General features: G+C 41.0%; 2 protein-coding genes across 2 annotated transcripts; one reads left to right on the top strand and one right to left on the bottom strand.

Moving 5' to 3' along the window:
* Positions 1-268: 268 nt before the first annotated feature.
* parp1 (poly (ADP-ribose) polymerase 1) lies at positions 269-12,674 on the bottom strand. The gene is made up of 23 exons (XM_084378520.1): positions 12,437-12,674; positions 10,310-10,472; positions 9,519-9,634; positions 9,192-9,406; positions 7,315-7,405; positions 7,088-7,204; positions 6,628-6,804; positions 6,316-6,481; positions 6,081-6,221; positions 5,722-5,961; positions 5,530-5,595; positions 5,312-5,444; positions 4,970-5,165; positions 4,750-4,878; positions 4,104-4,187; positions 3,777-3,899; positions 3,568-3,696; positions 3,383-3,481; positions 3,091-3,243; positions 2,848-2,975; positions 2,676-2,737; positions 2,075-2,189; positions 269-1,083 (listed from the first exon to the last, which is right to left on the bottom strand). Exons 1-23 carry the CDS (start codon positions 12,557-12,559, stop codon positions 1,002-1,004), a joined length of 3,048 nt encoding a protein of 1,015 aa, XP_084234646.1. The 5' UTR covers positions 12,560-12,674; the 3' UTR covers positions 269-1,001.
* Positions 8,078-9,139, top strand: adorb1a (adenosine receptor B1a; the record flags this gene model as incomplete). Its single annotated transcript, XM_084376943.1, has 1 exon — positions 8,078-9,139. One exon carries the CDS (start codon positions 8,078-8,080, stop codon positions 9,137-9,139), a length of 1,062 nt encoding a protein of 353 aa, XP_084233069.1.
* Positions 12,675-13,169: the final 495 nt, after the last annotated feature.

Raw genomic sequence — 13,169 nt, 5'->3', positions numbered from 1 at the left:
AGCAACATCCAGCATATAAATGGCTTTCAATTGGATTCTTTCAAAATGGGGAACTGGGTCAACTACAATTACTATGATTTCTGTGCAAATGCCCCACTACATCCAACTTCAAGCCCACGTAACCACCCTGATGAAGTCCTCTCATACCTCCTGGAGTACTTTTAAGTAATTGACCCTGAGAGAAACATGAAATATCTCCTTGAAAAAACTCACATGCAAAATAAAATACAAAATACAAGAAAATAAAATGATTAAAAAACACAAGGCATGACATTTTGAGTACTCAATGTTTTATTTTGTTTGGAGGTAAGCAAGAAAAACACTAAGAAAAAGTGTACCACATACCATGGCAGTCGTTTCTTTTACAGAATACTTGGCGTCAACACTAACCACATTGTTTATTTTTTCAGTTTCAGTCAGCAAGAAAGCTTGAGAGACAAACAACAAAACAAATATATACATGTCAAACCTTGTACAGTATCTTTGAACCCAACAGTCTACAAAATGTTCATTTTAGTGGCTGTTTTACTGGGGAACATTGGTTTGTGTAGGTCTGCATAACTTGAAACTCATACCGTTGCAGTACTATTCCTTATTAACTACATGTTTATTAAAGAATGAAGAACTAAGATCTTTCTGAAAGTCAAGATCACCACTTGAGACGGAAAACTACATTTTCTGATGTCCATTTCCAAACTACAACCGTTCTATGTAATATGCACCGTGCTTCAACCACAATACTGAACTGTGTTCTGTGTCTGTCTTCTGAGCAAGTCTGAAGTAGGTATTCAAGTACCTAATGCATCACTAAGGAAGGCTGGCAGCTAGAAAACCTGATGAAAAAGCAATAAAGTGACTAGAGATTTCCAATGACCATTGTAAAGCATGGTGTAGCATTGCTCCTTTGCCAAACATCTTCTGTTGCAGAGAATGAAGCTGCGGCGTTTGGAGGCAACAGTGGTCTTTGTTTTCACTGAAGAGGGTTTCGGAAAGGGTCCCTCTCACCACAGGGACGTCTGGTAGTTAAACTTGGTCTTCAGGAGATACTTCAGGTTAACCTGGGCTACATCGTACACAATGTATCTGGAGGAGCAGTGGTTAAGGAAGACTATACAGATAATTTGACCAACACAACGAAATAATAGAAAATTCACAAAAACATAAAGACTTGATAAGGGAACAGAAACAGATTATCCAACGTAAGAGATCATACATTAATGGAGGACTTTGTTATGACACATACGCGACAAACAGAGAAGTTTCAATTCCTAATTTTAAACTGAGTCAGTGGCGACCACCAGCCTGAGTCAGCAAGGTCATGTGTCTGATTATGTCAGAAAAGCCAATTTTATTCAGGTATAAAACACAGTGAGTGATTTACCTCAGGATCTGAAGGTTGGAAAAGAAAACTTCTCACAAACTATGATGAATATTACTACAGACCTACTCATAGGTAAACAGCTATCCGGATACATTGTTCTAAAATCAGGCTAAACATCATGTTATGGAAAAGTAGAGTTAAATAAAAGTCTGTTTATTCAGTTGGAACAATATGTACCAGTCTCAGAACACATCAGCTTTCCTCTGAAGATTATTCAGCCTCTGGCAGCAATGGCCAGTTGTGTGCCAGTAATTGTTTACAGTCTGATTGGCCCCCTAAGATGCAAGAAACAACATTTATCTTCAATATACATCTGCATATGAATGCAAATAAATTAACGACAACAAAAAAAGCTAAATCATCATCAAATGTTGGGTCCCTCGATTGCATTTAATCAATGTGCTTGGCCTCTTTTGCTCTCCTCAAGGGCTGTTTACCTGCACGTAACCAAAGCCTGTTGAAACAAAAAACAGAATGCTTCTGATGCCAAAATCTTGTCCCTTACCTACAGAGTGTGCATTCATATTCAGATATCCGTTTATAGAGATTGAAAATGTACTGAGGAAGTCTTGACTCTGCCATTTTCTACAAACTACTAAATAATCAATTATATTGCAAAACAGGAAAAATGTTGAGTGATTTGGCAAATATATCATCAAATTCATAAACCAGATGGTCAGTGTTAAAGGATACTCGTTGTACAGTAGACTTGTGTCATCAATGTTAGTGTGGGTTCCTTTTCCCAGAGGCACTTGCACCCCCTCTAAAGTGACAGAGGCGCTTGGATCAGGAGCACTTCTACCCAGACCTGCAAGAGGAAAAAAGTGAATGAATGAAAGTTTGAAGCAGAACACAAACCAAACTCCCATAAAGTATAGGCACTTGAGTTGCCAAATGTCAGTATGTCAAAATATTCAACAAAATACAATACAAAAATCAGCTAAGTTACAAATTATGAGCAAATATTTCTATGCCAAAACAGTGGTCCAACAGTACATGGGTGGTTATGTGTGAATACTGTGTCTTAAAAGAATTCAGCAGTGGTTTCAAGATAATAACATTTACTCATTAAGAGTCCCACTTCACTGATTACATATGCTGTTAAGAAACCGGGGAGCCTGTCGTGTAGAGATACATTTCTTCTCACTGAGATTGAATTGTTTTTTTTAAACACAATATAAAAATATCACCACCTTTCTCACACAGTAGTGAAATAAAATAAAATTCAAATCCTATAAAACGTTGTAGAAAACAATCAAAAATATTTCTGCAGTGATCCATTATGTTTTCTCACCTTTAACACTGTGCTTGCCCTTGGGTAGTTTTGTAACGTGGGAGGCCTTCTTCAATTCATGCCTGCGTTTTAAAAAATGAGACATTAATTAACATTATCTTCATATATTCATGAAGCACAAGAAAAGGTTGATGTTTAGGCAATTTTTGAAAGAACGTAGTGGGTCACTTACATGTTGCCGAGAGCAACCTCAGCAAGCAGAAGGAGGCCAACAGGGTCTGACTGGGAGGTGTGACAGTAGTTTGCACTCTTGGACACCATGTCAGCAAAGTACACACCTTTGCCGAACATGTAACCAGTCTACAGAAAATGAAGAAAGAATGTAATACAGGACTGAAAATGAGGAATATCAACTCAAAACATTTCAGAATAGGGGTGAGGTGCAGCTTTTGGTTGCCCACAAGCAATAACTCACCACTGGGGCCTCTGGAGGAGCAATGCGAAGACCCTGAGACAAGATACCAGCGTAGTTGGTGGCACGCGAACCGTGCCACAGCAGCTGGCGATTGTGTAGTTCCTCGAAGGGACGGTACCGCTGGCGCTCTCCCTCTCGAGAAATTTTGAAGATCTAAAATATGGGAAAAAAATTAGATGGTAATTCATGCTGGACAACAAAGAGCTGACATAAAGTTTGTGATAGATTCAGTAATTAGAAACAAAGACTTATGCTGTCAAGTTAAAACTGCTTTTTCCCAAAATTGACTTACTTCTTGCACTTCCAGTGTGTACGTGTTGTGTGTAGCAGCGTGGGTGTTTTTAACATATTGCATAATGATCTGAGCCTCATCTGTTGTCTTGTCAACAACCTGTGGAGAAACAAATTTTAAACATACTGTGATCTCTCCATATAGACACAAAAAACAATCTCTCCACACTGTCTAAGACTCTTCACCTCGATCTTGGTTTTGAGTTTCTCGTAGTTAATGTCGATGGGATCGTTCTCATTGTCCTGGGCGCCTCCTCTCAGCAGGCTGTAGGCCACTTCAATATCCAACAGGTTGTCCAGCATCTGAACTTTAGCCTGAACAGTGGATTATCTGGATGTTATGAGATCCATTTATTAAACAAGACTTAATTGTACAGCAGGATTTGTGTCTTCACCTGAATGTAGTCCAGGTTGCTGAGCAGCGGAGGTTTCTTCATACCAAAGTCATGAGGGATTAGGGTGTAGAAGCGATTGGAGAGATCCAGTATCAGAGACTCAGGCATACTATCTGACACAGCCTATGATAAAAAAAAAAAATGACGTTATTAACGGAAAGATTTTGTTTGCTACAAATTGTGTCCCAACAACTAGCACAGAGGCACTTCTTGTAGTTATGTCACAAATTAAAGAATCTATCTGAATTAAAGGGACTGAGGAAACAAAGAGTCATTCCAATAGAAAGGTGAGTAGTGAGACAACCCTCTGGTGTGTCGGTTACTGACCTGCTGAACTTCAGTTAGGAGCGCGTAGGCACTCTGGATCTGCCTTTTGCTCAGCTTTCCGAGGGGCATCTTCTGGAGGTCAATCTGAATAGGCCAGATAAAAGGTATTCACAGATGTGCTTCCTTACGTAAAACAACATGAGATGTTCTATTAAGATGGAGATGTGGATTTTCTTTTACACTGCAGTGTCTCTACACTAGATTTTGTTAAGTGAAGACACAACAAGACAGGACAGATAGTGTAGGCTTTGGTTGTAGGAACATAGGCGAGCAAAGTCAATTATCATATTTTAGTCCACTTCAAAAAATAGCTTCTCAACAAAAGAGCCCCACATTGCCAGAAGATGTGACCTGATCAGGGTTGGGTAGTAATAGATTACATGTAATGTTTAACGTGAGAATGGAATATTTGTGGAAATAATTTTTGTGTCTGTCTAGTTTTTATTTAAAGTGTTGGATTTTAAGTAATCAGATTACATTTTTGTAAACAAATGGATTGGGTTACTAAATACAATGATTGCCAAATAATTTGCATTCAACTGCAATATTTGAAAGTAATTGAACTAAACTCTGGATATGATGCAGGCTGTAACAAACTATATCAGTCTAACTCTTTTCTTTCTCACATGTGCGTCACAAGTCTCACCTCAAACTCCACCATGGCCTTCTTCATGCTCTCTACGTCAAAGATTGTCTTGATCAGCTCCTGAACAGGTTTGGCCAGTTTAGACTTGGTGCCAGCGGTGGCTGTCAGCCTCTTCACTGCCTCCTCGTCCTGTCATGTCAACATGAACACCACATTCAGATACAGAAAACATATTGGAGGAAATCTCCTTTCTAGCTGTGTGTGCGTGTGCTGTGTTTACCTGTCCGTAGTCAATCTCTAGGGGGTAGAACTTATTAGGATATTTGGTGAAGTTGGAGCAGCTCCAGTTGTTGCCTGTCTTCTCTTTGTAGACACACAGGAAGTTGTCCATGGCAGAGTTCTTGTCGTGGAACTTGTCCAGCTTGTTGCCTCCGATTGTGGTGCCCACTCTGCCCCATGACCTGAACACCCAGTACCTGCACATACACAAAAAAGAGCAAGTGTAAAAGATAGTGGAGTTAGAATGATTATTTCAACACAATTAATATTATTTTCGGACAAAACAGTAGCACTTCAACTTCAACTCTTCACAACAACAACAAAAAAAGTGTGCAACACCAACCTTTTCTGTACATCATCCTCTAGCAGCTGAAGTTTATAGTAGGAGTTAGTTCCTCTGACAATGTCCACAAGACCCAGCGTTGCACTGTACATCTTCCCACTCTGCTCCAGGACATGAGCGCTGTTCTCCAGACCTAACAAAAATTTAAATCATCAGCCAAGGCTACATAAAAAGGCACAGAAATGAAAAAAAAATCCATGCATGGTACTTGTGGCTACCTGAATCTGGATCGACAGCAGCTCCTCCTTTCACTGTGAGCTTCATCTTCTTGGCTTTGCTACTGCCTGTAATAGTACAGATGCAATTATTTTTTAATGCAAACCAAAGAACATAGCGGTCCGATGAATCGTGGCCCAACATTTACACAAACATCTATAAGCACATTAAGAAAGGCAACAAACATCTTTTACCTTCCTCCTCCTTCACCCTGCCTGTGCTCTTGGCAGCCAGTGTTCCAGACTTGGAGGCCACGGACGGCGCTGGAGCCTCCACTTTGACCTCTGCACCCCAGGGTGAGATGGCGTGCAGGGAGACCAGCTCCTGCATGGCTTTACCCGACGACTTGATGTCTGTGAGGAAATCCTCGGAGACCACCCGCACGCCGGCGTCCCTCACTTCCTCCATTTTCTTACTCATCTTCTCCACCTCCTCTGTGAAAATGTTGCATCACACATTATAAAGAAGACAAATACAATTCAGTAAAAGGAACTGAGAGCACTGATTGGCCCACATATTGGCAATTCTTTTCATTTTTTGATTGGTTACTCACTCTTGGTGCTGAAGCAAAGAGAGGCCTTATTGGCTGTGCTGGTAATCTTTCCGCCCAGCTCCTCCACAGCAACCTTTAGATCATCCTTGTTCTTGCTCAGCTTGCCCACAGCTATCAGTTTCATACCAGTGAGAGGTTTGTCTATGGGCAAAGATTTTACAAAGTTATAAAATTAAAACAATACCAATGTATGGAAGTCATTCTGATTATCTTGTGTCCATGTTTCTTCACTCACCTGAGGTTGCACCCTCTAGCGGTCGCTCTAGCGGGGCACTGGATGCACTTGCCAAAGGTTCTGCTTTGGCTGCTGTAGGTGTTTGGGTGGGAGCCGCCTCTTTTGGATAAAGCCTGTTCTGTCGCTTGAACTTAAATTTTTTCAGGAAGGGAACTTCATGGAATTCCTAAAATGATAAAACCAGAATATATAAGTGTGTCATTTTCCTTGTCTTTGTATGGATGTTCTATTTTTATCCACCGCCTCGTGATTCAGCACAGATAATCCTACTAAATAAAGAACCAACAGGAGCCTTGAAATGAGGTGACCTACCTTGGGGGTGACCCAGTCTTTACGTATGGGTGTTGGGGTTTTGAACACACACTTTGTCCAGGCTGAAATGTCCCCCTTGCAGTAATAAGCGTCACCCTTGAACACCAGCTGACCCTGGCACTCCTTGCAGGGCTCAAGAGCACCAAAAGCCATGCCGTCGGCCAGAGAGTCAACCACCTGTCAATCAAACCACACATACATTCTGGTCATTGAACAGTAACTACTAACTAACAAGACATTTTTTAAACAAGTAATAAACAAAAAAATGGTTAATGATGCAAAATGATACTGCAACCATGTCATGTTACATTACATCAATAAATAAGAATACATGAGCATACAAAAAATAAAAATATACAGGAAAGAAGAAAATGGCTAAATGACAGGTGCAACCACACACAATAATACTTTAAAATAATTCTGAATGCAGTCAGCGTGAATCAAGATGAGGCTCTCTTACATTGGACTCTCCAGAGGGAACCTCCTGGCTGTTTGCAATCAACAGCTCCTTCATGTCGTTGGTTGAACAAAACTTCTTCAGCTTGTCCTTGATTCCCCAAATCAGCTGACTTTGGTTCTGCAGATGCACAAAAATAAAAACAAAAACAGAGCAACATATTACAAAAAAAAACTACCAACCATTATGTGATTTTTACTAAAAACAAGCGACTAAAACTTAAACTGTACCTTCAACTGCTCCTCCAGCTTCTTCTTCTCGTCCTCTTGCTCCTTCTTCTGTTTCTTTGATACTCCATCCACCTCATCAGCTTTGCGCTTACTGAAGAGCAAAACACAAGCGAAAAAAGTGTTCTTTCAAACTTTTGTTGTTTTGTTTTCTTAATAAGGCACAAATAAGAGGATGAAAAACATCCAAATTAACTTCCTAAATGAGGCCAAAAGGGATCCTGGAAAATAGCCAAACAAGTCTGAGTGTGACACCTTCATTCATTAGACACATTCATTAGGGCCCCATCAGTTAATGGAAACAAGCAGGTACATGTCCCCACAATCCCAGGTGTCGAGGCCGATATCATCAACCCTGCCCTGACAAGACATATTTAATAGCATTCCCATGAGGCCAAACACATGTCAGTTTAATGACCATCCCGTAGCAGTGATCCATTCTGATCCTCTGGAGTGAAAAAACAAAGACAAACATCTCTAATCAGACAACAACTGACATCAAGAGGGAAGAAGGGAATTCTATAAAACCGCAACCATCAGAGTGCATGTGATCTTTAATGTGAAGACAGGTGTGCAGTGTGAGGATGGCTGCTGGCAAAATAACGACGACTGACTCCTTTGTATCTTGAGTAATAACCCTTGATTTAAACAGAACTATACTTCTGTAGATTGGTGAGTAATTTTACTGCTTTCTTGCATTTCATCGCCCCACTGAGCAGTTAATCTCGACCTGTAACTTGATTTTTTCTCTCTCTTTAGGTCAACCATGGAGAGCAGCACTGCAATGCTGAACCGCTACACTAGAAACTCATCCCATCCGTCTTCTCCTCTCTTGAACTCCTCCACTCCTTTCTACTCCCTGCCTCCATCTGATGACATTGTAATTTCCCCTAATGTGGCGTACATGACTGCTGAGCTCGTTATTGCCTTTCTCTCCACCATCGGCAACGTACTCGTCTGTGTTGCCGTGGGCATCAACCGCAAGTTGCGCACCGTCACCAACTACTTCCTGGTCTCGCTCGCGGTCGCCGACATCTGTGTGGGCACCATTGCCATCCCCTGTGCCATCCTGACTGACATCGGTTTGCCTCGTCACAACCTCTACCTGTGTCTGCTCATGCTGAGTGTCTTAATCATGTTCACCCAGAGCTCCATCTTCAGTCTGCTGGCGGTGGCTGTGGAGCGCTATGTGGCCATCTTCATGCCCTTCCGCTACCAGGTCCTGATGACGTCTCGCAACGCTGTGTTGGTGATCCTGACCATGTGGCTGCTGGCCTTTCTCATTGGGCTTGTTCCTCTCATGGGCTGGCACAAGACACCGCCCGATTCCGGCTACTGCTTCTTTGTCTTGGTGGTGGACATGACCTACATGGTCTATTTCAACTTCTTTGCTTGTGTGCTGACACCCTTGGTGATCATGTTCCTCATCTACGCCCAAATTTTCGTCACGGTGAAGCGGCAGGTGAGGCGCATCGCATCTGAGCAGAGAGGCAGAGGGGAGGGACAGATGAAGGCTGCAGCCAGCATGCGTCGAGAGATGAAAACTGCCACGTCGCTTTTTCTCGTTCTGTTCCTCTTCACAATCTGCTGGATCCCGCTCCACATAATCAACTGCTTCCTGCTGCTCTGCCCACACTGCCCCGTGCCGTTTGAGCTGCTGCTTACCGCCATCATCCTGTCACACGCCAACTCTGCTGTCAACCCCTTCCTGTATGCATACACAATGACGGCTTACAGGGACACCTTCAAAGCTATTTTTTTGTGTTGCAGGGCGGTGGGAGACAGAGAAGCTTCGAATGTAGCTAGTGGTGATGATAGAGAATGCTAATATTAGTACCCAACCTGCACAAGAGTGTATCATTGTTTCTTCTTTGTCTCACCCTTCAGTTTTGACAGCGGGGAGCCTCTTCTTGAGTTCCTCCTTGTCTTCTGCCCGTAGTGCGTTGAAACCCTTCAGCTGGGCGGCGTTGTATTCAGGCTTGAAGACCAGTTCCTCCCTGCGGCTCACGAAACAGGCCGTGTGGTACCAGCGGTCGATCAAACCCAGCTGAGGCTTCTCTGCGTCCACAGTTTTCTTGGATACGCGGATCTGATCCTAAAAGAGAGGCCAGAGGATGTCAGATTTAAAACACTGATAGTATTTATATTAGTTACGTGTAACTTACATTTGAATAGTTTTCCTGTGTGCAAAAGAAGTGGCTGCTAACCTTTTCTATTTTCTGCTCACAGCCTTTGCATGTGCTGCGGTTTGACTTGGCGTATTCAACCGCAAAGTCGTTCAGTGTCTTCTCTCCTTTAGCTCCACTCTTCTGTTCCCCTTTTCCTACAAGAACGAAGTCATCCAATTGTCATTTTCAAGTCAACCAAAAGTAAAAGTGAAGAGCTGCAACAATTAGTGGATTCATTTGACAAACATGTTTTTTGCCAAGCAAAAATGTCAAACATTTGCTGGTCCAGGCTCCTTAGATCCAAGGATAAGATACTTTTCTTTGCCATTGGGCTCTGAGAAATTGGGATGTGCATTTTTCTTTCTTGTTTAAAAAGATGTATAGCCTAAACGATTAATTGATTATTTGTGAAAATCATCAGCAGATTCATTGACAATGTGCAAGATTTGTGAGGATAATATTATTAACCAGAACAAATTGTTCAACAGAACGTTAATTTTAACACATGACAAGTCGTAAACGTATAGATACTTTATATACACACCAGGTGTGGTGACCAGAAAGCAAATATATGTCAAACCTCTGTGAGATATGAAAGTATACAGAGATGTCTCTATGAACAAATGTAAAATGTAATAGGTTATGTTTATCTGAATATAAAAGATTGAGCTGCTAAACTAAGGAAGGTTACTAAACAAATTATTTCCTCTATACTCTTCATGAAGGCACACTGGGACTGCACTTGTTGTGTATGGCGATACAACATTTTAATATGTGAATGAATGAATGTGAATGTATGCGAATGAAATGCTGAAAAGTCGAGGACTCACCTCCTGTTGCTCCACCACTTTCGATGGCTTTTTTGACCTTCTCCTGGTCCTCCCAGCGGAGGTCAGAAAACCCACCAATATCAGCCGTGGACTGAGCTGCCGCTCTCTGCCAGAAGCAGGAGAAGTGGTGCCAGTGGGGGACTTTCCCATCAAACATGGGTGACTGCCAAGAACAAAGAACAAACAGAAAAAATGTAGTACGCAGTCTGTTTACGGAGAATATAAGATGACCTGCTGTGAAATGGACCTATGAATGTGTCTTAACTGCGGCTCACAAGAAAGATCTTTACTTTTTACTTTTTTTAACAAGATTCCTGGATCTATTTTTATGATCCATTTACTTTAATTAAATAAAACGGATGACATATTTGTGACACTCAGTGCAGATTATTCCTTATGTATAAGGACTTATTTATGACCATACTGTCTCATAACAAAACCTATAGTGTACAACATTATGTGAGCAAGAATTTACTGATTTAAAAATCGTTGTGTGCACAGGTACATGCAGGTAGACTGATTTAATATAGAACAGGCAGGTTAAGATGTTTGTTATATTGCTCATTATTGTTATTATTTAAGGGCTATTCCTTATAATACAGTGCCCTTCATGTTTAATGGTTAGGTGACTGGAAAAATAACTTGCTTGTGTTTTGGGAAGCAAACTTTTTGTTGTAAATTTAATTTGTAGAATTTGAGTTGATATCATCTAGAGCTGCAATGATTAATTGATTAATTGTCAACTATTTTTAATAATAATTAATTAGTTGTGAGTAATTGAGTATTTTTTGTATTAAAAAGGTAAAAATGATCTGATTCCTGCTTCTTAAATGTGAATATTTTTTGGTTCTTTACTCCTCTATGACAGTAAGCTGAATATCTTTGGGTTGTGGACAAAACAAGACATTTGAGGACATTATCTTGGTCTTTGGGAAACACTTATCAACATTTTCTGACATTTTATAGAACAAACAACAAATGGATTAAAGGGGTAACATGTAGTTTTGAAGAAGAAATTCAAACTCAGAATTTCTATCTTTACAATATTAATGAGGTAATAATACAAACTCAGAAATGTATTTTTTTTTTTTAATAAAGAGAAAAATAAGATCCCCAGAGCACTGTGTGAAGCTAGACAGGTGGCAGGGTCCGCCACATATACACAAAGTGAAACTGTGTGAGGTTGTGTTGTCCTTTAAGGTCAGTTTATTTATTCAGTTTATTCAATCATGAATACGAAGAGGTTGTTTATTTAGTTTGGTAAGGCATAAAAAAAAAATCAGTCAATGATGATCCTTCTCTTTTGATTAAAATGTCATCCCAACAACTACATAGTCCACCTTTAATCAAGAGAATAACCAACAATGGAAATAACAATTAGTTGCATCCTTTATGGCATGTTTAATAAGCTATATACTTGTCTGACAAATGCTTACAATGTCACCATGACAATGCTATTTGTGGCAATTTGACCAGTTTAATCAGGAACACAAATAAAAGCTTATCTTGACACTGACATACAAGTATGGCTTTTTCAAATAGAGTCCTTCATAAAAGTGTCATAAACATGTGCCCCTTAAACATATTGATCCGGTGTTATTGGCCTTCACAGTGGAAAGACAAGTAATTGAAGATCTGGAGCTGCTCCACAGGCCATGAGTAAGGAGGCTCAGTCTGTGCTGGTTTCTATGAGCCTCTTAGTTAATTAATTCTCTGTGGGGCAGCAGACACACTTTACATTGTGGCGATGATGCTGCTGCTGCGATTGTTGGTTCACTCGCACATCATTTGCACGACTTTATTTCCAACGCACAGCCCAACGATGCATGAAAAACGTGGGAGTGAGTCTCACTTTCACATGTAGCACGGGGCATCACTGAGGAGGGCTCAACGGCTCTTTGTGAACAAGACTCAAGAGACAATGTCAGCCATTTAAATGCTAACGAGGGCCTGAGCTGACACAACTGAAACCACACTATAAACCACATGTTATCAAACTCCAGCGAGCTGAATAACAGTCGCTATTATCGCAGAACACGCCAGCTAGTGTGCAGAATATAGCAGAGTGGTGGTTAGCTAGCTAGCAGAGCAGGGCTCTTCAGATGGACTCCAGACGTCGCTACGTACCTGCACCATGATGGCCATCCTCAGCGAGTCTTTCGCTATGTTTTCTTTGCATTTCTTGCACGACGCGCGGCCGCTTTTGGCGTATTCCGCCTTGTAAAGCTTGTCCTCTTGAGACTCGGCCATCCTTCTTCAGTATTATCGCTAAATAAAACGAACCGAGCGCGGGGCGAACTTTCTCCGGATGACGAAGAGCCACAACAATCAACGCACAAGCACAGAAGCGGAACCCGCGTGCCTGCACGGGCATCACAGAGGGAAGATACGAGCGAGGAGCTCTCACTCCGCCGCTTTTCCCCCGATACCAAAACTTCCCCCACAAAGCAGCTCTCTGGAGTGGAGATTATCACAACATAATAACACTCAGAGTTTTCTGAAACCAGGCTGTCAAGCTTCAAGCTCTGTTGTATATTATGGCAGGTGTAGAAGGTTGAAGGTGTAGGAATACTACTTAATAGACATGAAACTATAAAATAAACATGCATTGCATAAACACAAAGTTTGAGTTTGACTTCCAACATAACTTAAGATTTGTGATTTTTGCCATGGTGGTGTATGATGAGATATTCTGATATTTTTTGGGACAAAATATCTGTTTATTTGATTGTTTTTAGACAACAAATCAAGTTAAATCAAAATACAGTGGATTGATTTTCTATTTTTTCCCCTGACATGTTTACATATCACATTTATACAAAGAGATGAGAGACAGCATTTACAGAAAATATAGGTGAAT

Source organism: Pagrus pagrus (assembly GCF_965226575.1).
Source record: "Pagrus pagrus genome assembly, chromosome: 16".
NCBI lineage: Eukaryota > Metazoa > Chordata > Actinopteri > Spariformes > Sparidae > Pagrus > Pagrus pagrus.
Note: the sequence above shows the minus strand (reverse complement) of the source record. Positions and strands in the feature narration are given on the sequence as shown.